The sequence below is a fragment of the Ostrinia nubilalis genome, chromosome 16 (genome assembly GCF_963855985.1).
Source record: "Ostrinia nubilalis chromosome 16, ilOstNubi1.1, whole genome shotgun sequence".
NCBI lineage: Eukaryota > Metazoa > Arthropoda > Insecta > Lepidoptera > Crambidae > Ostrinia > Ostrinia nubilalis.
In genome coordinates this window covers 7,491,688-7,517,932 of record NC_087103.1, presented here as the reverse complement: position 1 = coordinate 7,517,932, position 26,245 = coordinate 7,491,688, and the positions used below count along the sequence as shown (strand labels likewise).

Here is a 26,245-nt window from a genome sequence, read left to right as displayed (position 1 = left end):
GAGGCAAACGAGCAAATAGATAGCTAATTATTTATTCATTGACATAATCACCTTCACCAAAACAGTTGAACTCGCACGCGAAAAATAGTGATGACCAACTTCCTTCAGCCTATATCCAATGAATTCACTTACAGTTGAAATGTCAAGCGGAGAAGAGAGGAAAAGTGCTAGAATCAGATTTCCGGCTGAAGCTGAACGAAGAGTTTATGTGGAAATAACGAAATCTTATTGGTTACTCAAATACATCTCCTCTCATCTCCGTAATGGTGGAAATCGGGCCTGAAATCTGGTATATTTTAGTTTACTTAGCGTTTCTTACTGCATATTTATTGCTAACCTATGGTTGATTCGCTGTTAGAGCCAAAGCATACGATGCATTATGGAGGCGGTGCGACGCCGGAGCGAACTCGCTGCGTAGTCTTACATAGAAATATCAGTGGTTTACGTTAGGTGTACTCGCTAACGAATACGTCAAAAAAAATCTATAAAGATTTTATTTCTTGAAAGTAGCCGCTAGGGGCGCTGCACAATATGTCATACATTTAATGTCATTTTTTACGCAGTCGCTAGCGAGCACACCTAACGTAAACTCAAAGTAAGCACACTGTGGCGGGCACACGAGCGATACGGCGAAATGTTTGCGGTGCGGCGCCGCAACGCATCGTGGGCATTGGCTCTTAGTATGGTCTACGTTTCGCGTACTCATGACCTCTTGGGACCAGATATCCTAACCAGACCCATCACTAGCCTACATGGATACTATGGATTATTCAAACACGCACGAACCAATTACCGCCTCTTAAAATATTAACCCTACTATCAAAGTTGGGAACTTTATTTGGTGATAACAAGCCTAAATAGTTACATTTTCATGTTCATTTTGATACAGTTTTGGCTATTCTATAGGCCTTCCAAGTAAGAAATTTTCTAGCTTCCATATTGAATGAGTCACGTAGAAAAGTGTTGTGTTTTAGTTTTTTTTTTTTTGTTATTGGCCAAAGTTTCGATTCAGTTATCAGTGTGGAACATTGAGTCTACATCCAATGTATGCACTTTGTCAAATTACTTCATAGTTATTATCTGAAAAAAATGCGTCGGAGAGGTTTGAGTCTTCGGTCCAAATAAATCTACGTGATAGTTAGGGAAATTAAGAACTACCTAATATAATCTTGAACTATTTTAATTGTGACAAGCACTTAATTATTGTAAGTTGATAGAGTTATTAGAAAAAACAACAGTATATTCCATTATTTTATTGCACTAAGTCATTTTATCAAAGTAGGTACACGTCATGTTAACAATTACTTTGATGAAATAACATTGAAATATTTACTCGTGTTAACAATCTAAGTTACAAACTCTATGAAGACATAATTAACCGTATGAATTGTTTAACAGGTGAAGGGGCGTGATGCGTCTTCTGTGATGTTCACTCTAATATGCAGTGGGACGGCCTCTACTTCGTGTGTTTAGCATTATGCTGCCTACATACTGCCTCTGGTATGTGATTTTTATTATTTTTATAACATTTAATTTTGTATCTGTTAAAAATAAATAGCGTTCAGTCCATAGAGAGATGCCTAAGGCAGAGTACTCACCTGCCATGTAGCACGCATCGTAGCATATAACGTAACCAACCTTCAAATGAGTACGGCTCATGCACGGTCATCGCGTATCTGGCTGCGAGCTCCTGAATCCTACTGCGAGCCGCCTTTGTGCTCGCAGTGATACCGCCACTAGGCGGGTCGCTGCGATTTCCCTGCGAACTTAATACAGTATCTGATACATTACATGCTACACGGCTACGTGAGTACCCTGCTTAATGAGCTGAGTTCGAAACTCAGTGTCGCATATAGACATTCACACACACAAAGTAATAAAAATATGTGCTCATTGGAATAATCTTTAGTAGTACCCAAGCAATGTAAACTGTTTACATTATGACGTCGCTACTGTCATCATTGCTTTCACGAGCAATGTGTTCTGTTTTTGGGCATATTGCTGCGACACCGGCCCCGCCCCCTTGTCACATCTCCCTTTAGTTTCTGTGATCTGTGGTTCAGTCTGTGTCAAAAAAAAAAGTCCACAAAGATATCTGCGTATAACCTGATCGAGCTAATTGCGCACCTCGCTGGAATGCGACTCCCTCACACTTACCCTCACACCTTGCCGCGTTTGACGTCACGGCCGCCAGGTGCGTAGTTAACTCTACCGAGTTGTACATTTTGGTGTGTCACAGGATAACTTTTTCGTGCATTGTGCGATATAATTAAGTAGATTTCTTACCAAAAGCATAATGAACTTTCTGATATTTTTTACTTGTGAAGCAATACAAGTGAAACTTTAATTCCTTAATTTCATTGAGATTAATGTATGCGCTACAAAGTATCCTAAGGACCTGTGTGCACCACATCTTAAATGCGCATTGGCGCGGCGTCGCCTATTTTTTTTTTGTCAATTAATATTTTTTGTCGAATCAAAGATAATTGAAGAGACAAACATTGAATCTAGTCTGTAGTCATATCAGTCAAGTTTACTGAAAATGTTTGCAAGCAATGATGTCCTTGGCTGATTTTAATTACTCCCCTTAAATGTAAATAATTTGTTGAAATTTTCTGTTAAAAACCTGCTGTAAAGGAAAATCACGTAGGTATATTATTAATTAATAAAGTAATTATAATTTGACAGAATCAACAAAACAATTTCAAAATCAGTAAGGCCTTGTTTGATCTTCTCCGCTACGGTTATAAAACTTTCACATTATTTCAAATTTTAATTAGAACTCGACTCTATTTGACAGCGCAGTGCAAACAGTCAGAATCAACAAACAAAATTAATAACATACAAATATTTTACTATTTTCAATAGAATAGATAGGTATTAAGTAGCTAAATAAAAGCTAATGTGAGATTACTTACCGTACTAAATATATAGAAGCTACCCTTGAAATATTGAATTTTCGGATAGATCCAGTTTGTTCTGTTACCTATTTATTAGTACTTGACTGTAACCTATTAATAAATCTTGATAGAACTCGTGTAGCACTCTCAGGATCTCTAACCAGTTTTTCGATATCTTGTAAGTATAGTTTAGAAATAATCAAGTGAGATCACTTACCGTTTCCACGTATAAATGTATAATAAATAGTGATGCAAAATGCCACTAATCACGAAATCTCAGAAACGATGACACCTAAAAACTTGAAACTGGCAGGCCTTGAAATTTTAGGAAACTCCAAGAGAGTAAAACGGGGTCCACGCGTACAAAGCTGCGGGCGGCCGCTAGTAATGAGCTGAAACTAGAAACAGTGTGAAGACATAGTGTGAGCAGGCCTCTCACTAGGTGGACCGACGATCTGGTGAAGGTCGCGGGATGTGCCTGGATGCGGGCGGTGCAGGACCGGTCTTTGTGAAAATCCTTGGAAGAGGCCTTTGTCTAGCAGTCTACGTCATTCTGATGAAACGAACGAATGAAACAGACTTTCTAAAAACTTTTAAAAATACTATGTATTTTATTTATCACTTCACCGAAATCTAGTTTTTAATATAGACTTTCAAACATTCTAAGCCGCAGGCTCGACCGCTAAACATATTCTTTGATCCCCTTTGTCAGATGCAATGTTTTACTTAGACCCACGTCAGTCTCATATTTTGGTAGAACTTTCTCGAACACCTAACAAATTGATAATTTAAGACGTTCATGCAAAGTTACTCGTAGTATCCAACATGATTTTGTGTTAGAATATTCGGCAGAGTATTGTATGAAAATGACGTCAGAACCAAAATTATTTTTCTGTGCTAAAAAACTTTTTAATCATATTATTTTAAAAATATTTTTATCGTGTGGATTTTCGCAAAATGCAATTTGGAGAGTGCGTAAAAATAATAATTTATGATTACTTTACCTAAGGTTAACCGGAAGAGAATGCCAGCATGGAATGCGCCTTTTGATTCTGTTCTGTGCAAAGAAATAAATAAATACGAGAATGTATAAAACCAGGCTTCTGGTTTACTTTTTAAAGAGGGAGTAGGTAGGTAGGAATTAGATTTAGTAGACAAAGTACATTTATGTAAGATTTCATTGTTAAACAAATGAATTTTATTAGCTGTTAGCCCTCGAGCTCAATACACTTGTAGTATCAAGAAGGTCCTTTATTTATAAAAAAATCTGACGCGCAGCTAAGAAACCCTACACCGTACTGGCCATTAGCCCCTTTTTGTTATAAGACAAACAAAATAGAAGCAAACTCCTTTTCAGCCCGTCCCTAGTCTCATTATTAAAATGAAAGCTTCTGTACCTAAAGTACCAGCAGATAGTTGTGCGACGTCAAGACCATTCAGGCACTTCATAAGTTTAGTTATCAGTAAGAACCATTTCGCAGTCGACTCCATCCTTACTATGTAACTAAACTACGTAAACTAAAGTTTCTCACTAACTGCTCTCTCTTTATGGACAGTGCCGCATCTGTGATATCCTAAACTTTGCCGTGTAAACAAATTGAATCTCCCGCCTAAAGACTTCCCAATCTCAAAGTAAAATTGGAGTTGAGTGGATTTTAATAACAAAGAGAATTTCCATTTGCAACGTGAACGGATTACCAGGAGCGAACGGTTTTTTATGAAACAAAGCTTCCAATTTGTTATCAATGCTGGAAAATTATTTATGTACGGCACAAGCGAGTGCAAAATGATAAAATTTGGTGACCGCTTTAAATACACGTAGTGTTTCGGTCGTCCATAATACAGTGAATGGTAAGTCTATAATAGTTACCGCAATCTGATTTATTTTAACCATTAACACTGTGTGCTGTTATTCGGAGAATGAGCCGTTATTTTATGGCATACAATAGCTCTATATTTACAGATACTCGTAGCTTGCATGTTTATGAAACCTAAAGATTGTTATTGGCTAAACTAGTCTAAGAAATAAAATTAAATAAAGATTTTATTTTTCAGTGGCTCTTAGCAGGAAACTTATGTGCATCAAAAAATAACTATACCATCACTATAATATAGGTAGGCTTGGTGTCAATTATTATAATCTACTTATCTATAACTTCTTCTTCAAAAAAATATCATCATTTACTAAGCCTATTAGGAATATTTCGATGTCACGAAAATGTTAGAGAAGCGAGTGTTTCCTAGAAACCGATGGAAACTATCTTATTACATTCTGTTAAAGATATATTTGATACTCGGAATTTCATATTAGCTATATGTTGGCTCGTCAGGGATTGTAACCTCAGATATTGTGGGCGAAATAGGGTATCGTGCAATGAGAATGAGACTTGTGTTCGAACACTTTTAATGATCGTCAAATAGAGTTCAAAATCAGCACTTAGTTCTTAGTATTACAATCTAGACTTCGTCGAGCGATAAAATAGGCACTAGGTGAAACGTGGGACAGTTCCGTTACGACGTCTTCTCTTGTCGGCGTCCGGAGCGAAAGTGAGTTCGATCCGTCCCGCCGTGACCGTTACGACTCTGTCAAAGCGCGCCAAAGCGGTGTTGCGCCGATTCGCCGCTAGGTGGCGCACTTGCGTTTCACTTTAGTGTCCGTACTCATGACCGTCTGCGACACGGCCATCCTGCGTGTCACACGTCCTCGTGTGATCATCTGAAAAAAACCAAAAGAACAGCACAGTATCCGCTCGGCCAATCCTATTTCAAGCAACTTATGTGCTTTCAGAAATGAGGAAACTAAACTTTCAGTACTACTAGATACTCTTTCTACAACTAGTTACTCTTTCTACAACTAGTTACTCTTTCTACAACTAGTTACTCTTTCTACAACTAGTTACTCTTTCTACAACTAGTTAATCTTTCTACAACTAGTTACTCTTTCTACAACTAGTTACTCTTTCTACAACTAGTTACTCTTTCTACAACTAGTTACTCTTTCTACAACTAGTTACTCTTTCTACAACTAGTTACTCTTTCTACAACTAGTTACTCTTTCTACAACTAGTTACTCTTTCTACAACTAGTTACTCTTTCTACAACTAGTTACTCTTTCTACAACTAGTTACTCTTTCTACAACTAGTTACTCTTTCTACAACTAGTTACTCTTTCTACAACTAGTTACTCTTTCTACAACGAGTTACTCTTTCTACAACTAGTTACTCTTTCTACAACTTCCACTTCTGATGTCGGCTCGTCAGGGATTGTAACCTCAGATATTGTGGGCGAAATAGGGTATCGTGCAATGAGAATGAGACTTGTGTTCGAACACTTTTAATGATCGTCAAATAGAGTTCAAAATCAGCACTTAGTTCTTAGTATTACAATCTAGACTTCGTCGAGCGATAAAATAGGCACTAGGTGAAACGTGGGACAGTTCCGTTACGACGTCTTCTCTTGTCGGCGTCCGGAGCGAAAGTGAGTTCGATCCGTCCCGGCGTGACCGTTACGACTCTGTCAAAGCGCGCCAAAGCGGTGTTGCGCCGATTCGCCGCTAGGTGGCGCACTTGCGTTTCACTTTAGTGTCCGTACTCATGACCGTCTGCGACATATAAAATAAGGTACATTTTCATAAGTTACTATTGAAAAGATTTCTTTGAATTATGATATAAGAGGAACCCTTATTGGCGAAAACCTTTACAGTGGAATAAAACCAACCTTGACAGTCATAACAGAGGGATATTCCTCTTGGAAACTCAAGATTTGACTGCGCTATTTTTTTATATTGTAGGTATAGCATGTAAGGAGTCTTTTTAAGGAAAAACGCAAACATTTTTTACTCTGGTATTACGAAATCAGTATTGAGAAGTTAAGAAAAGAAATCATTATAAATGTTCGGCTTTCGTTTCTGCGAAAAGAGACAAAATAATACATAATTTTGGTAATAAAAATTGCATAAATTAAGACTTACTTAGTAGCAATCACTTAATTGGCGAACACTTGCGGATTATAAGGCGCAGTATGATATTTTTTATAAGCGTCACGACTGTCACAAGACGGTTCATTCTCCAACTGATTGGTCGGCGCATTGGTCCCATATACGGCTATGTAAGTCACGTATGTTTGAGGACAACCCATCATTTGGTGGTCAATTGGCAACCAGCAACTAGAGTATTTTTGTAATTTAGGAAAGGGCAGTCTAAGGCTGAGTTGCACTACCTAACTTTAACAGTAACTATAACGATAACCGGTATTTTTTGTATGGAGTTTGACAGATATTTTACGTTTGTTATTGTTAAATAAGATTGTGTAACGCAGCCTAAATGTCCACCAACTGATCCGAATAAAATTAAATAGAATTAGGCTGAGTTGCACCATTTTATTTTAACTTTGACAGACGTCAAAAATCTGTCAAACTCCATACAAAAAGCACCGGTTATTGTTATTGTTACGGTTAAAATAAGGTGGTGCAACTTAGCTTTAGACTCTAAAAACATTATTTACGATTTTGTACAGAGCCACTGCGATTTCCCGAGGACTACCGCTCGAATGGTGTCAGGCGGAGACGGAGCGATGACAAGGACAGCCTGGCGCTATCCAGGGAGATATTTAGGAACATCACCAAACACCTCCGGGAGAATATCAGGAGGGAAGGCGCCACGGACAGAAACGAACATTTGTTACAGAGTGAGTATCGGGCCCGGGGGACGTGTTTTATATTTATACCCTCAATTTTTCAAGTTGTGATACGTTGTGTTTTGTGTTGGAAACTTTAACGGGTTTGCTGTTTTTGAAACGGAACTAGTCCTTGTGAAACGTGTTTATAAATACGGAACAATATTTCAAAATAACAATCAATGAATACTGTTATTAAAATACGATTATGATTTGACATTTAAATTCAAATAAAATCTCGATAAATTCCAGTATTTTAATTAAGTTCAACAAGTAGGTAATACGTTTTAATCAGTTTATACTTAATGAATTTTAAAATAAAACATACATTAATTTTTGATGACAAATACAAAAAAGCTCGTAACCGAACCTTATCAATTATTTATCATAGTTAAGTAAATTGGTTAAAACAATCATTAAATTTATTGCTGAAATACCAATTGAAGTGCATTTTATCGCAATTCTCCGAGGGTATACGAATAAAATAAATTATTCCCAAAGTTTCGACAGATAACTATAGTCCCGAACAACAGTATTGTTTTGCATAACAATTTAATAAATGAACTACACAATGTTTATGTATGACCCTTGTAACTTTGACGCTTTTGAAGTTGGTTAATTATTTGAATGTGCTTTTTGTTTGTTTTTTTTTTTACCACTCGTACAGTCTGCGTCAAATAGTTCGTGACACCCAAAGTGGCCAAAAAGTTAGTCTAATTTTAATAAAGACGTCATGTTATGTTGCGCATTTTATTTTTTTATTTATTCTTTTACGCTAACTGAACCTACTTATAGTTAATAATAAAATAATAGTAAATAAAATAAATATCACCTGAAAATTGAAAATTCCATCAGTTTATAATTCAACGTATAGTGAGATAATAATAATCTAAGTAAACCTACCGCTAGTTATCAATCTCTGTACGTACTTACATTGTAGATTGTGGTATTAATTAACCAGAAAATGGATGTATAAAATTACTTTCAAGTTATAATTACCATAATTTCACTAGCGTATTAATAATTATATGTAATTAGTGAATAATACCCGGTATATATTAAGTAAATAATATCTTTCCCGAGCATTGTTTACTCCAGGTAAAAAAATACATGTTATACTTTCGTGGTTTCGTATATGCTTATTAAAAGAGATATTACTGGATATAATTATGATGCGGAACATGATTCCCGATTTTCAATAAAGAATACCTATATGTTTACCGGATATTGACTTTTTGTGTGTGTTTTTTTATGGGACAGGAGGCAAACAAGCAGCAGTGTTTCACAAAAAAAGTCAATATCCGGGACGTAATTATTAAAATGACGTCACATAAATGGTTGATGGTTAAAAGTAAGAATCGAGTCACTCCTTGATATGACATTTTGTCAAAAGCAGACTGGATTTTTCATTAAATCCTGACACGGGGAGCCATTACAAAAAACGTCTTTACTTCAAAAGAGGTTTCGTGACATATTTTAATGGTGAAATTTAGAGCGATGGTAAAAGTTTACGGGTGTAATTACTGACGGTAATAGAAACCCCTCTTAAAAAGGCTACGGCTTTAAATAGGTACATACCTATAACGCTTTTTATTCAAATTATACTGGCGTAAGAAGAATTGGGATAGATGTTTTAAGCAAACTTGATCCAACGAATTCAAAGGTGCTTAAATATAATTTCCAGTTTTTCTTCACCTTTTAATAAAGCAAAATTAATTTAATAACACAGTGAAAATATTATGCTACTCGTATTTTTACAAGATTTTGACATACAGGTCTATTTGTGATTCGTACTTAAATATTACATCGTATCACGCAACTTAAGAATATGAAGAAAAAACAATCTCGCATCGGAAAAATGGAATGTTCATTGTCTTTACGCACAATTTTTCATAATTTCCTGACATTTCCTACAGTCTAAAAAGGAACTCTGACTGCACATCTTTAAAGTTAACTTTTGTCCGCAGATAGGATAGAAGAACCCCGTTACAATGCTCCGTACCAGAGCTACCATGACCACCACCACGAGCACCACTGGGGGCCATACTTCGAAGACGAGAAGTACATGGAAGTGACGGCCCATGTGGGCTCTGAGGCCTTGCTAAACTGCAGGGTGGTGATGCTCAAAGATAAAACGGTAATTTGTCTACTATAAGACGTAGCGTAGGCCGGCCACTAGGTGGACTGACGATCTGGTGAAGGTCGCGGAATGTATCTGGATGCGGGCAGCGCAGGACCGGTCGTTGAATCCTTTAGATAGGCCTTTGTCCAGCTGTGGACAAAATTCATAAAATTCATAAAATTATAAAAATTATGAATTTTATGAATTAAATTTTATGAAAAAAAAAAACAGAGGTCGTCATTTGGCTAAAATGAACAACGAAGTTGTAATATAATTTTTAACAATGACTTAACTGGTACCAGGTTATTACATGTTTGCAACATTCAAAGTTGTTGTATACCTACCACCTTTCCCACTGATTTTTAAAATAATTCAGTTTTAAAACTATTATCAAGCTAAAGTAGCTGTTTTACAAAAGGACGTTTAAGTAAGTAAAATAATAAATGTAGAGACAGTTTGCTAAAAAAATTCACGCAGCAACTGATAACCAAAACACGAGTAAGATTATACGAGTTAAGCGCTTAAGTTGTTTGGCGTTAATATTTATTATAAGACTCCCACTCACTACATTAAAACTAATTACTTACTTCCCACGTGTAAAGGTGACTGTACAAAACCTTTTCTAGTCCACTCTTCTTTCACCTGGACCACTCAAACGCCGGAACCATCAATAAACGTCCACCAACACGTTCCTGGAGAATTGAAAGAGCGCTGTAACGGGGCTTAAGCAATTCTCGATAATCCCATTTGATAAATAGCAAGACTTAAGTCTTATAAGATACGAACGTAGACCTAAATTACCACCATTTTATTATCTTGGAAATAAACAAGGATGTTTGAGTTTAAAGGCAGTCGTAAATTTGATATTGATACCTCACAGTTAATGAGGACTGTTTGCTGAATTTACTGTTTAATAAATAAGCGTCTTTTATTAAGGCTGAGTTGCACCATCATACTTTAACTTTGACAAGCGTCAAAAATCTGCCAAACTCCATAGAAAACGCATCAGTGTACCTACCATGAGTTTACGTTAGGTGTGCTCGCTAGCGAGTACGTCAAAAATCTCTATGAAGATTTTGTTTCTTGAAAGTAGCCGCTAGGGGCGCTGCACAATATGTCATACAATTAAATGTCATTTTTTTACGCAGTCGCTAGCGAGCACACCTAACGTAACTCATGGTAAGCACACAGATAGTGTTTTTGTTACGGTTAAAATAAGGTGGTGCAACTCAGCCTAGTGTGATTTTCGCATTGGACTACAACGCTAAGGCCCGGTTTCCACCAAGGCGGAACGGAGCGGAGCAGAGCGGAGAAGTGTTTTGAATAAACAATCAGATTTCATTATTCTCCGCTCCGCACAGCTCCGCTCAGCGCCGCCGCTGTCTAATTCTATAGAAAAATTAGTCCGCTAGACATTTCTCCGCACTGCTCCGGTGGAAAAGGTTGCTGGTACGAATGTCGAGGAAATATTAGTGTGCGGGGCACTAGCATTTATTCCCAAAATCACGGTCATTTATCTATTAATCTTCGGCCTTGCCGGAAGGGATAAGCATAATGAATGGTAACCAGTATCAGGACATCACGTTGTAATGTCCCGATTAGAACTGAGCGGTCACCATTTGGTTTTAGCATGTTAGTTTGTCTTGTTTAGTTTTGGGTGTAATTTTAATTAATCGTGATAGTGACTAGTAGTGTTAAGTCCAGAATTAAGGATTTGCCACACTGGATGCGGTCTGCGATCAGGTAAAAGTGAACGCAACCCGTATCATGCACAAACAACATTGTCGGTCAGGGCTGTCTATCAGCGGTCGTGACAAAGCAATCTGTCAGCGATGTGGTTTGGGTTCTTTCCTCGTGCCCGCACGGTCAAATCGCATTTTGATACGAAATGTATAGAGACCGACAAAATTGTTCATATATGATGCGGGCTACGTTCACTTTGACCTGACCCGCTAATAATCTGTCAATCTGGAAATTATTGAGGGAGGCCTATGTTCAGCAGATGACGTCCTGTGGGTAAAAAATACTGTTTCAAGACAATAGTGCAATTTACAGTTTACCAAAATCCATGACGTCACACTTTTCATCAGGTCATGTGGTTACGGAACACCACCGACTCAGCGACGCTGCTGACGGTTGGGCCGTCGCCATACACCGGTGACAGCCGGATAGCTGTCAAGTTCCAGTACCCAAACAACTGGAGGTTAAGCCTCAACCCGGTGACGAGGACCGACGCCGGGAACTACATGTGCCAAATATCCACGCACCCACCAAGAACTATATTCGTTAATTTAACTGTACTACGTAAGTAAATAATTAATTACTTAATTTTAAAAGTATTGTACACGTGTAACACGTGCCAAGATAACATTTTTAAGATTTGTGAGTCGGTGAGACAAAGCAGTACCTATAACATCAACATAAATATCAACCTCAATGATTTAAAAGATTATGATAGTTTTAAATATCCTAATAGTCCAGTCAATGAATGCCTTAACGACGGTGTAGAGAGAAATCCGTGGAACACAATTTCTGACCTCGGGACTTTATTTAGCCTAGTTAGGTGGTGAACATAGCAAAAGTCCCCGCCCTTAGCCCTTGAGCCGTCGGGGAGAGGGGGGTTTAAAGGTATCACTTTTCGGTTTTTCGCTTAATCCTCGGAAACTATGCGTCCTAGTGACATGACTACTATGATCCAAAAAAAGCTTATTCAATTTGCTACAGGTGAGACCGTCAAATTTTTCTATATCTTGTATAGTTTTTACGGCATCTGCTCTAGAAGGTCTGTAAAATTGGAAATTTTATTGTTGTCTTACATGTTCCTTTCAGGAGAAAATCGACTAAATCAACATTGAGCAAACACTATAGACATGCGGGAGCATGTTAAGCCTAGTTCCAGGGAGGGGACTGCACCGTGCGTATATTTAGACGAACCATTTAGAGCCACTTTTGACTCCTCATCATTCAAAAACTACTGTGCATTAACACTTCAAATTTGGCTCATGTATTGAGACTTGCAAGATATACATTAGCTTCAAATTTCATAAATATACCTCAAACGGTTATTTAGGTATTGACGTTCAAAAATCGACATTTAGAACACTAAAATCTATCTATCACATGTGAAATGTTAAAATTTACTGGTTTTTTATTTGTTCCTTTGTATTTACATAACTACCTTTCTGGATGCCAAATTTGAACCTTCGAGGTCATCTGGAAGTGGTTAGAATTTGGTCTATAGGTCAGACATGTAGATTTTTGGACGTCAATACCTAAAGAACCGTTTGAGGCATATTTATGAAATTTGAAACTGATGTATATCTTGCAAGTCTCAACACATGAACCAAATTTGAAGTGTTAATGCACAGTAGTTTTTGAGTGATGCGGAGTCAAAAATGGCTCAAAGTAGTTCGTCTAAATATACGCACGGTGCAGTCCCCTCCCTGGAACTAGGCTTAACATGCTCCCGCATGTCTAGAATGATTGCTTAATGTTGATTTAGTCGATTTTCTCCTGATGGAAACATGTAAGATAAAAATAAAATTTCCAATATTACAGACCTTCTAGAGCAGATGCCGCGAAAACTATACAATTTATAGAAAAACTTTTCCATCTCACCTGTAGCAAATTGAATATGATTTTTTTGGTTCATAGTAGTCATGTCACTAGGGCGCATAGTTTCCGAGGATTAAGCGAAAAACCGAAAAGTGGCACCTTTAAACCCCCCTCTCCCCGCCGGCTCAAGGGCTAAGGGCGGGGACTTTTGCTATGTTCACCTCCTAACTAGTCTAAATAAAGTCCTGAAGTCAGAAATTGTGTTCTACAGTTTTCCATCTATAATGCTTTATTGACTGGACTATAACTACACTTGTGTTTATGAAAACAGATATTCTTAAAGATTCAGTCAAACCAATGCGATCAAACGCGATCAGTCGGCGTACAGCGATGGCGATCAATGCATTTAAGTCTGATCGCCATCGCTGCACGCCGGCTGATCGCGTGTGATCGCGTTAAGCTTCAACCACACCAACGCGTGCAGATCGCCATCGCCGGCGCGATCAAAGGCCGATGACAGGTCGCGCGACCTATGACAGTTCACGCGACCTGTCATTGGCCTTTGATCGCGCCGTGATCGCGCCGGCGATGGCGATCTGCACGCGTTGGTGTGGTTGAAGCATTAGTTTGACCGAACCTTAAGTCAGCATAATGAAAAGATGGGTGTTTAAAGCTGATAAATTCTTTCACAAGTTATCTATGTAGTTAATGTGTCTTGTTTTCTATACGAAATCTATCAAAATGTCAATCTAATTACTTCAAAATCGTTTAGGTACCTATTGCCTTTACAAATAAGTCCTTGCATTTTACATACTTAACTCATTGAAATGGCCCAGCCGTGGACGACTAAAGTAATTACTCCAAATTTTAGAGCGCTCTAAAAATCAAACATAAATACAATTTTATTCAAAAGAAATTTCAAACTTAACTAGACTTTTTATAGCGATGTCAATTTTATTAATGAACGCTTTAACTTTTTGCAGCTCCAGTTTTAACAATATACAGCGACCAAAATCACGAAGTGAAAGACCGGTTCTACAAGGCCGGGAGTTCAATCAAACTGTCTTGCATCATATCAGAAGAGTTTATTACCAGTTTGCCGGTAAAAGTGTCGGCGACCACCCTCCCTCCCCCTACCACCACCACGCCGTTAACAACAACAACGGAGTTGACAACTAGAATGAGTACAGTATTCAATAGAATAGATTTAATGATGAACAAAAGTTGGAGTGTTGAAACGACGACTATCACCTCCACAGTCAGCATTAGTACCACGAAAGTGCCGGAGTTAACCAGCACTTTGAAAACGATTGCGAAACCCACTGCTCCGCCTGTAGTGAATAATATTTATGGGCTAGCGTGGAAAAAGCAAGGAAAAGACTACTTAGATAATGTTACTTTCCGCAACATGAGGTGAGTTATGTATATCGTGATCGCCATTTTTCAAAGCACTTCAGTTTCGTATGCACAGTTGTTAGTTTTTGTTGCGAAGTCGCAATTATTAGGTATACCACTAGCATTATATTTATCTGTAATAAGCTTGATTTACCATTGTACCTACCAACATACAATTTAGATCATTCATCACAGTTTTAGTTACGCGTGAAAAAGTCACCAGTTATTGAAGAATGAAGCTAAAGATAAAACCAATAGTTTTGGCGTAACATAAACTAAAGATGTAGACATCTTCTTTTCTATGAATTTAACAATACCCTTCAGAGTTGACTTAGATAAATTTTAATATTCAGCCCACCCTACACACTCCAACCACAGTAGATATATGAGCTAAAGCAGTACGGAAACTTAGCCCTTTCGGCGAGTTAAATACCTACACTTCAACTGAGTATTAGGGTTGGCACTCTTAATCTTTATAAAATTAATAAGGCTCTGACTTACTTATTTATTAAAACGTTTATTTAGGTTTTTTAATTATCAAATACCTAATGGAATAAATTAATTGACTAAGTAGTTAACAAAAAAATAAAACGTTAATTAGGTTCTATAATGATCGAATACATAATCGAATAAATTGATTAATTACTATTAGAGGCCGGTAGAAGATATTCTATTCTCATAAATAAAATACCGGATACTTACTTTCACATAGCTATTGCCTCATTTTAAATACAGTTCATCACTTAGTACAAAAGCGCGCGGAGCAAATTACTTTATCAAATAGAACACATAAATTGTTAAAAAGCGTAATTACGTAATTTAAAAAGAACTATTACTAAATCAGATGTAAGCACTTTATTTAAAAAGTAATATTTAATCATTTTTACAATTCAGAATTATTACGAAGTTTAAAAAATGAAAGTTCTGGTTTTGAAGATGCCGAGTTCAAGCAGCCGTATACTAGGCAATACACTCGTGGCATGTTTTTAAAAATACAGCGGACAGTGCATGCAATAAAATTATTATTAAAAACACAACGCGCGCGACACTCGCGACGGATGGACTGCGAGGTTCGCTTAGAGCTCGTGTAAAGCGTGCGTCTGTGTGCGTGAGTCTGATTTCGAGCGTTTGTATGAAGCTTCCGTACTGTTTGATTTATCTACTGTGCTCCAACAATCGTCAAACCGAGACAATATTAGCTTAACAGAAAACAGAATTTGTAATGAACTACAAATTAATTCTTGCCTTTGGATTCCAGCGCCACAATCAGTGTGGCATCTGCATCACAAAATGACAGCGGGGTGTATACTTGCCTCCTCCAAAATCACTCGCAAGTCGTCGTGAACGTTCATGTTCTGATTGGTAAGTCAAACAATACTAACTTTAGAATGTATGCAATTTTTGAGCTAAGTTAATGAATTGACAAGCAGAAGTTTTATTAAAGTTGGATGAAGAAATTAAAACTTTTGTGAAGTTAATTTACTCTGAATTTACTAAAGTACAATTTTGCAAACAAAAGGAATATAAATAACTTGTAAAATAGGCTGTAAACTCTACGAGCCATTCATTCATTGTAGAATGAAGTGGCTCCTTCAATTACAATAAAATAAAATAAACAGCTCAATCATCATAAATATTTTATTCCAAACTTTTTTCACATGCTTTCAAAAGTTTTGATTACAATTTTGTGTTAATAAATGCCCATTATCTGTAGATTCTTTACTAGTTCTTCAGTTTCTTTCACAGGTTTTATTTATTTTCTTTGTTAAAACTTTTACATTAAATGAGTTAAGATGTTAATGTTTGTCCATTAGGTGAGAACCAAGCCGCTGTGCACCACGACACCTGGAACAAAGGAACGCTTTTTTGGCAACCACAAAACATTTGCTTGATATCCGCAGTAGCTTTCCTTTTATATTTCACTTGAAATCATTCAAATTCTGAGACAAAATCTTGTTTTATATCCTACCAAATATTGGCCAAGGCACCAAGCCCAAGTGGGGAAAATGTTTTAATATTAATGACTATAATGACCATTGTGAGATTAGCTTTTCCATTAACTTTACAGCGATTTTACACACTGCTATACGGTATACAAAATCTTATACGTCGTAAACTGTATCATACTCGAGTAATACCTACTCATTCCCATTCAGTCCCGGCTCTTACAATGCCACAAAATAGAATATGGGACAAAACAAGGCTAATAAAGAAACATAAGAGATTGGGTATACGTGGGTAAGCATCTTTTATTCAAGGAATTGGTGACGCGGAATGAGTATGAATGTATGACGTAGGTAATTTACAAATCATGCCTATGATTACATTTTGTTTGACAGAGATTCTGAATAAAAAACTGAAATATTTCAAACTGTTTGCTCCCTTTTAATTGATTAGCAAATTACTTGAATGTTCTCTATATTTGTGTAATAAATTGTTTATTTGCAATTCATACTTTTATGACTCGTTATTTAGATGACGAAATGTACTTTGTTCCAAAAATACTTTTAATTTATTGAAAGTTTATTAAAACGAACGAACGTTTGCCAAAATTACACCACACATAGTGTGTTTAGTTGTAAGCATACCGTTTATTATTATTACTCTTAGTTAAGACTAATTTTAATAATAATTATGTAGATTGTACATAATTACTTTAGGAAATAAAAAAGAAATAATAATTTTCTTCGTATAAGATGCATTTATGTACTAGTTGAACAATATACATAATATACTTGTATTTTAATACAAATTGTACAGGCTACGATTCTTGTTCTAAGAATAGATAATTTTCTTGTTTGTAACATAAATACATAGGAGGTTACAAAGGCGAAGCCAAATATATAGGTAGATACTTAAATCTTTAAGATATTTTATATGTTGTTGCACATTTTTGTTAATATTACACAAATTTCTCATCTGTATACAGAAAAAGACTATGTTAAATGACTGTAAAGGTATGAATAAACATAATTATAATGACAGATAATTCGTTTTCTTAGAAGATTTCTTCTCTTCTCTTTGGTATGATACATAAAGACCAAGACGTAATACTTAGATAGCTAAGCTTTCTTTATGAGCTTATTTCTTAAATAAAGCTCGGTACGAAAGAAATTATGTAAAACAACTTGTTCGACGCTTTACTACACAACTATCATGAACCTAAAACAACAAAGGTTCTTTCGTTGCTCAAAAACTTATGTAGTTAATATTTAGTACTCATTTCTTTTAAATTAATCAAAAAGATTTGATTTTTTTTACACTACATTATCAAAACTAGATTTATTGAGTAGTGCTTTTGTAAACACAAATTACCATTCTACTAAATTGCACCCGTGTGATATACTCGTAATGCGGCAAGTAATAACTGAAGTAAGTATTGTAAGAATAAGCTCACACAACTTTACGTCGCATGAAGCCTAAGCCTTTTACAATAGACTCCAGTATAGCTTAATATCGCTTCGTCTCGTGATCCACGATATCATCTGCACCTTTCAGGGGAAAATGGGAGAAAGGTCGACGATGTAGAAAATCAATTATACAGCTGACTTCAAAGAGTAATAAAGAAGCCCCATTTTACGATGTTTCTATTAACAATAGGGGTTTCGAGTAGCATGAATTTACCGCGTGAAGAAACATATTGAGAGATGTTGAAAGAAATATCGCTTGAGTGACGTGTCTTGCATGAAATAGGCTTATTTCTTTCAAATAGCTCCCAAATATAATAGAAAGTGTAATACCTATTTTTAAAAGATGTCAGTTTTCGAAATGAAAAAATATTTAGATTACACAACCTAAAAAAAACATTTTTACTAACTGAATTAGGTACGGAATTTCCAAATGAATAAACACTAGCTTAAACTTGGGTATGAAATCTCGTGGGAATCTTTGACCCGAATAAAAATAGTAGGCACACTCCGACTCCTGCCCGTGGGAGTACTTAGGGAACCAATGTGGCCTACGATATTTTACACGAGTTTTAAACTACGAGTACAAAAGGACGCGATATTGCCTAACCAAAACAGTCTTAGCTAACTTAAAAAAACTAAATAGTTTACGGGAAAACGTTGATTATCTTAATAGAATTAGGGCTCATAAAATTACTTATCTATCTATGGCTAGATCTCTGAAAAGAGATTTATTTTTTCAGAGTTACGATGAAAGTAGGTAGGTTGACAAATTAATGACATTTACTTACTAAACATTTTTTCATCTCTTTATTCATTCGTACCTATCTTTCTTTGGAATACAATAATTTTGTCCTATAATTCAATAATATTGCTACTTCTGAGCTACTTTCAAAATAGTGATTACCCTCTTAAAAATGTATATCGATAAACTCTCTACAAAGTTACGTTTCAATTTTGTATTAATACTCGGGCTCTTTTCGATCTACTTTATCCTATTAAATGCCAAAAAGGGTAATCTGTGCCAAATTATGAATCTTCAGACGTGAATGCTTTTTTTAAAGAGAAAATGTAATGAAGGGCGTATATAGGTCAAGCAATGAGGCGACGAGTTCCAGCCCACTACTGTGCGCTAGTGATGTTCCTCGAGGCAAAAATATCGATAAGTTACTGCACATCACTAGTACGATTGTTATGCTGCGGCACTTATTTCAGAAGGTATAAGAAATTAGGATACTGCGTAATTTATTCGATCAAATAGTCAACCGACAAGAAGTCAATCTCGTATACCTACATGCGGACTATATTAGGATTAAAGTTTTATTTCCAAAAAATTCTTAGTTAACTACATTTCTTTTGAATCATACAAAGTTAACACTACAGTACACGCGCGGCCTACTCTGGTAAGCCAATTTAAAATCACTGTTAATCAGTTTGTAAGCAATTTATGAATATAATTACTATGTAAATGATAAAAGTGATAAAAGTGTTTATTATAGTTCTTTTATAATCAAAGTTTATTTATAAAACTATTTAGGATCAAACATTATAAACGGATTTAAAAGTTGTAAATTTTTTGGACCAAAATTGCACTCTGAGATCCATGGTAGAAAAAAATAATTTAATGAAAAAATATGGTTTGTTTTTTTATCTTTCATAGTATTCAAGACTTTCTAATGCCTAGTACATGGGGTAAATCCGTTTTTTGCAAGTCTTCCATAATTTTTTTGTCGAGTGATTTCGGGCTTTTGAGTAGACTCGCAGTTTTGACGGCCAATTTTAGAAAAGTACGCAGACACTAGCGACCCAACTTTCACTGGCTTATTGACAAATTTAGTAAACGAGGCTTTCCTGGAATGCCAGCTCTCTGGCGCAAGTTTTAAAAAAGTTATAGCGTAAAATGTTACCCTGGTCCCCCATAGTAGGCCACGCGTGTACTCTAGTGTTAAATTGCAACGTTGATAATTTAGTATTCAGCAATAGATAGATTAGAACAACGTAAAGACAAAATAAAACATTAGTGAGTTTTAAAGCCAATAGAAAAAAAATATTTTAATTTCCAGTCTTTGGGCTTACTGTCGATAAAAATGTCGATAATTTGGCGCCACTATTGCAAAATCCAAGCACTTTGGAGAATTCCTTTCGCAAACGGCTAAGATTCCGCGGAACTTTGTGTGTCATTGTTCCAAGCGCACAACAGGCAAATGAACGCACGCTTTGTTATACTCTAACGCCTTTTTAATTACGGACTGCAGATCTAATTGAACTTTTGTGAATAGAATTTGTTTTTTAATAATATGAAAATTATGAAAAACAAATTTGCCATACTGAGTGGTTCTGCGGTCTGCGGTAAGATCTAAGTGAACGCATCCCGCATCATGTATGAACAACGTTTAACGGTAAGGGGCTGTCCCCTGGATTGCCCTGTGGCAATCCGGGCAAAACAATATGTCAATGGTGCGGTTTTAGTATCAGATTATATGGTCTATTGATTCATCCTCAGTAGAAATAAACTTTCTAAGTTTTGTGGTTCTCTATTCAACTGATTTTGAAAATTCTTTCACCAGTAGGTAGTAACAAATAATTTTCGAGTGACATAGGCATTTTTACCCGTACCATTTATCCGTACCATTCATCGAGCTTTTTTACCTTTTTTTTCATAAACTATAAAAAAAACTATCCAGAAATCTTTGGACCACAATAACAAAGCTCTCAAAGACTGTTCGAAGAAATTTGCCCGGTCTACATTTTTGGGGGATAAAGACAGAATGCGTTTACTCTGGCTTCGGTGAACATTTAGCGCCACAAAAGCGAGGTACAACACTTTGTGGGAGAAAATAATTGTATTGAATCCACTCGGGCATTGCTTAATTTAAAATATGTAGGTTTAAAGTGTAATCCAGTAATGTAATAAGTCCGCAAGTTGCCAAAATTAAACACGAAATGGTAATTAATTATTTTAAAGAGTAATTTAAATGTAAATTATAATTCGGTATAAACATTATCATTGGCTTATCAATGTTAATATATGTATAATGTATATTTATAAGTAATTATTAATTAAGTATGTTTATTAAACATTGTTTAATATTTATTATTTCATAAAAAAAGTTGGAATAACCCTTATTGAAATGAATCTATTTCAAAACCTAAAAAAATCATGATTTGAAAGATGAATAGTGAAGTATACGAGAGAAAGGAAACACGTCTATTGTGTGCACGGTTTATTTTAGACTGGCGTTACATTTCGGGTCTTACACTTTTTAACTGACAACTAGTTATCTTAAACTACCTACATACACTACAATCCTTCACCCTTATTTATCGTTAATTAACATTTTTTTTACGAACTAAATTTATAATTACATTTCTATGTACGTACGTACGCATAAGTTACCTTAATAATAATGATAAGTATACAAACAATAAAAACTACAATTTATATTTTGGAGGGTTGAGCCTACACTGTCGTATCGGTCGGGACTGGGGCGGCTCGGGCGCAGGCGGGCTGGGCGCGGACGCGGCGCCGCCGGCGCTCGGCTCGCGCTCGTTGCTGGGCGGTTGGGTGGTGCTGGTGGTTCCCGCTGGTTCTTGGCTTGGCGGGCGCGTCTCCTCTGGACCGGCTTCATTCATAGTGGTACTGGGGATAGATAGCCTGTTCTCATCCTGTTTATCTGACAGGGGTGAGTTAGGACAAATGAGTGAACTCCTTGACCTACGTTTGAGCTGATCAATATGTCTATGGTTCTCTCTCCCTAACCCATCTAGTACCTTATAGTCGGTACCTCCTATTTTCTGCGATACCTCCCCTGGTAACCATCGCGTCGTACCTTGATAGTTCCTATACCATACTTCCTCCCCCGCGTGCAATTCTCGATTATCTCCTGGCTGTCCCCCACTCTCTGCCTGACGCGCCTGCACTATACTGACTCTGTTCTCGACGTTAGGTCTTAGGATATCTAATTTGGTCCGGAGTCGCCTACCTAACATGAGCGCCGCAGGACTTTCTCCTGTGGTGCAGTGTTCCGTGTTACGGTAGTGTAATAAGAAAGTATTCAAAAATAAGTGAACGTCGAGATTTAGTCTTATCGCCTTCTTAATAACTTTTTTAATCGTGCGAACCGCATTCTCGGCCGCACCGTTCGAAGCCGGGTGATAGGGGGCAGTAAAAAAATGAGCGATACCACAACCTCGCAAAAATTCTGAAAATTCTTTGCTTGTAAAAGGGGGCCCATTGTCCGAAACTAACTGCTTGGGAAGTCCCCATCGCGCGAATAACTCCGAAAGTTTATGAATAGTACTCGTAGCCGCAGTGCTCGGTACCTGGAACACTTCTAGCCATTTGGTTTTAGCATCTATAATTACTAGGTAGGTTTTATTAAAAATAGGTCCCAAAAAGTCTACGTGCAACCGCGACCACGGAGCGGCGGGCCAGGGCCAGGGGCTGGGCGCGTGGCGCGGCGGCGCGTCCGCCTCCGCCGCGCACGCCGGGCACGCGCGGCACAGCGCCTCCACCGCCTCGTCGATCCCCGGCCACCAGACGTAACTTCGAGCTGTCGCTTTTGTTTTTACTATTCCCATGTGGGATTCGTGTAATTGTAATAATACTTTACTCCTACAATTTTCAGGTATGACTACCCTGTGACCCCACATTATACAACCTAATTCCTCATAAATCTCATTTCTGCGATTAAAATATGGTTGTAAGTTTTTAATCTCGGAATTACTAGGCCAGCCGTCTCTTATGTAACTGAGTACCCGACCTAACATAGCATCGCGCTGCGTTTGTTTTTTCAACTCATTATAATCTAGTAACATCTCATTTTGCGCAAAATGTAAATAAGTTTGTTCAGGTAATTCCAAGCAATCGCTCGTATTGGGTAATTTTAATGAAACGGGGAGCCGAGACAGGCCATCTGCTCCATTGTCTTTAGAGCTAACAAATTCTATGTCGTATGTATAAGCCGCTAATTTAATCGCCCAACGCTGTAACCGGCTTGCCGCCATTTGCGGTATGCCATTTTTAGGGCCGAATATACTGACCAAGGGTTTGTGATCGGTTCGTAAAACAAATCGTCTACCGTATAAATACTGATGCAACTTTCCTAAACAAAACACAATCGCAAGCGCCTCGCGATCTATTTGCGAATAATTTTTCTCTGCGTCTGTGAGCGCACGGGACACATAGATAACGGGCCGCTCCCTCCCCGCGCCCGCGCCCCCCGCCCCGCCATCAGCTGTGCTCGCAGACCGCTGCGTCAGCACGCCGCCTATGCCGCGGGCGCTTGCATCGCATGTTAAATATAAAGGCTGTTCCGGGTCATAATGAGTTAAAACTTCAGCACTGCTTAAAATTGACTTAATATGTAAAAATGATATTTCTTGTTCTTTGTTCCATCTCCATGGCACATTTTTTTTTAGTAGTGTGTACAGAGGTGCTAGAATAAAGCTAAGATTTTTAACGAACTTCGCATAAAAATTAACTAAACCTAAAAAGGATCGTAATTCTGAAACATCTCGGGGACGAGGGATTTTTTTAATAGCTTCTACTTTTTCAGGATCTACTTTTATTCCCTCTTTTGAAATTAAGTATCCCAAGTATTTAACCTCATCTACCATGAATGAGCATTTACTTCTTTTTAACCTCATTCCATGACTATGTAACCTTTGCAGTACTTTACTCAGAGTAGCCAAATGTTCCCTGTCCCCTCCCCCTGTCGCAATTATTACGTCATCTAAAAATATTTCTACGTTCGGAATATCTCCTAGAAGGTTATACATAATGCGCTGAAAAATTCCCGGGCTTGAAGATAAGCCATAAACTAGCCTATTGTATTTGAATAGCCCCCTGTGTGTGTTGATTACAGTGAGTTCATTCGAGCTATCTAACTCAACCTGATTGTAGGCTTGGGAGAGGTCAATTTTGGAAAACATTTTCGCCCCTTTGAGACCAACCAGGAGGTCCTCGATACGCGGTAAGGGGAACCTATCAACCAACAAAACTGGATTTAATGTTATTTTGTAATCAGCACAAATTCGGAGTCCACCATCCGCCTTCCTCACCGGTACTAAAGGCGTCGCCCAGTCCGAGTGGTCCACGGGCTCGATGACGCCCGCCGCCAGCATCTGGTCCAGCTCGGCGTCCACGCGCGCCCGCAGCGCGTAGGGCAGCGCGCGCGGCCGGCAGAACACCGGCGCCGCGCCCGAGCGCACGCGCAGCGTCGCCTTGCACCCGGTGAACCGACCCAGTCCCTCCTCGAATAACTCCTTATACCTATCGAGTAACGATGACAAACTATTATTATTACTGTCTTTAATACAATTGTTATTCGAAACCTGATATTTATGAAACGGTGGAATGGAGATATTTAATTCGCTAAGCCAATATCGCCCTAATAGGGACGTCGTCCCTCCTTTTATTACAAATAATTCTAATCTTTTACAAACATTATTATATTTAACTTGCGGTTTGATAGTACCTAACGGTTTAATCTTACTGCCATCGTAGAACTTGAGTATGGTTTTACATGGTTCTATAGGATTAATCTTGAAATATTTATGGTATGTAATTTCACTTATACACGATATGGCTGATCCCGTATCGACTTCCATCACTATATTGTGTCCATCAATAAGTAAAGACAGGCTCACCGGTTTATATCCGTTCAAGTTCAGCTGGAATAATTCCTCTTCTGCTTGCGTCAGCCGCTCATCCGCGGCGTCCTCACCGGCAGAGTCCTCGGTGAATTCCGTTACGTGATGCATCCCTCGCTTGAAATCGCCCTGGCTACCCCGCTCCGGGCACACCCGCCGCAAATGCCCGCGACGCCGACATCTACTGCAGATGAATTCCTTGTAACGGCAATTTTCGTGGCGATGGTCTTGTCCGCCACATGCGCCGCACGCCGCATCCGACGGGCCTCCGCGTGCCGCCGGCCCCGGTGGTTGCGCGCGCCACCCCGCTCCGCGCCACGTGTCCGACGGGCCCCCGTGCGCCGGCGCTGCCGGTGGCGGTGCGCGCCACCCCGCTTTCCCGCCGCGCCCACGCGAGAATGACCTCATCGCGTGCACCTCGGCCGCCGTTGACATCCCTGCCGCCTTATTCCCAAATTCCACCACGGCTGCGTCTCTCTCCGCCGCTTCTAATGCCGATGCCAATTTTACCGCTCCTTGGTATTTTAAATCGTCCTCCGCGAACAGGCGTTGTCGAATAATGTCACTGCGTAATCCACATACGAACTGATCTCGTAAATTGTCCTCTAGGCTGGCCGAAAAATCGCAAAATCTTGATAACTTCTTCAGTTCTGATACGTACTGCGCAACGGATTCTTCATCTTTTTGCCTCCTTTGTCTAAAGCGATATCTTTCCGCCATGACAGATGGTTTCGGTTGTAAGTGTTCACGCAATAATTTCACTATTTCTTCATATGTTTGCTGAGCCGGTTTTTCTGGGCTGGTTAGATTACTCAGGAGCTCATAGGTTTCGTCCCCCATGACCGCAATTAACGTTGGCCGCCACATGGTTTTGTCGACCTTGTTGACCTCTAAATACATCTCTAACCGCTCCACGTACAAAGTCCAATTACCACCGTCGACTTTAAATTCGCCGATTTTGCCGATTGACGCCATTCCGACAGAACAAAATCTTGCAACGACACCGATAATAATTGTTAATATTTAAAATCCTCGTTCGCCACTGAAGTATACGAGAGAAAGGAAACACGTCTATTGTGTGCACGGTTTATTTTAGACTGGCGTTACATTTCGGGTCTTACACTTTTTAACTGACAACTAGTTATCTTAAACTACCTACATACACTACAAATAGAAGGAAAAAAAAAACAACACATACTTACGAGGGGCGGCTGAAAAGTTTTGAGCCTAAGTATCTTCAAGTGTTATTATTGACTCGCGCTAAATTTAATTAATTTGCCGATAACCTCCTTAATATATGTACAAAGTTTCATTTCATTAGCGTCATCACGCTTTTAGTAATTAATCCGTAAACATCATCATGTCTCAGTCATCCGCGCAATGTACGAAATTGAAGTACACAGTTGTCAAAAAATTCCTCAAAAAGAGGAACAAAACGCTGTCGGTAACATTTGAAGAGATGTCTACAGTTTATAGGGAGTCCGGGCCTTCATTTGGCATCATGAAAGATTGGATCCGATAGTTCAAGCATGGCAGG

General features: G+C 38.1%; 2 protein-coding genes across 2 annotated transcripts in view; one reads left to right on the top strand and one right to left on the bottom strand.

Moving 5' to 3' along the window:
- The window catches only part of LOC135079339 (uncharacterized), a 34,610-nt gene extending 17,018 nt beyond the window's left edge, over window positions 1–17,592 (top strand). The window contains exons 2-8 of the mRNA XM_063973974.1: window positions 1,399–1,500; window positions 7,417–7,587; window positions 9,543–9,712; window positions 11,788–12,001; window positions 14,236–14,665; window positions 15,906–16,009; window positions 16,462–17,592. Of these exons, the coding sequence (XP_063830044.1) occupies window positions 1,440–1,500; window positions 7,417–7,587; window positions 9,543–9,712; window positions 11,788–12,001; window positions 14,236–14,665; window positions 15,906–16,009; window positions 16,462–16,574 (1,263 nt within the window). The 5' untranslated portion in view covers window positions 1,399–1,439 and the 3' untranslated portion in view covers window positions 16,575–17,592. The remainder of the gene's footprint in view (window positions 1–1,398; window positions 1,501–7,416; window positions 7,588–9,542; window positions 9,713–11,787; window positions 12,002–14,235; window positions 14,666–15,905; window positions 16,010–16,461) is intronic.
- Window positions 17,593–21,486: 3,894 nt separating this feature from the next.
- Window positions 21,487–25,683, bottom strand: LOC135079531 (uncharacterized protein K02A2.6-like). Its single transcript, XM_063974184.1, has one exon. The coding sequence runs from the start codon at window positions 25,681–25,683 to the stop codon at window positions 21,487–21,489; it is 4,197 nt and encodes a 1,398-aa protein (XP_063830254.1).
- Between the last annotated feature and the right edge of the window lie 562 nt (window positions 25,684–26,245).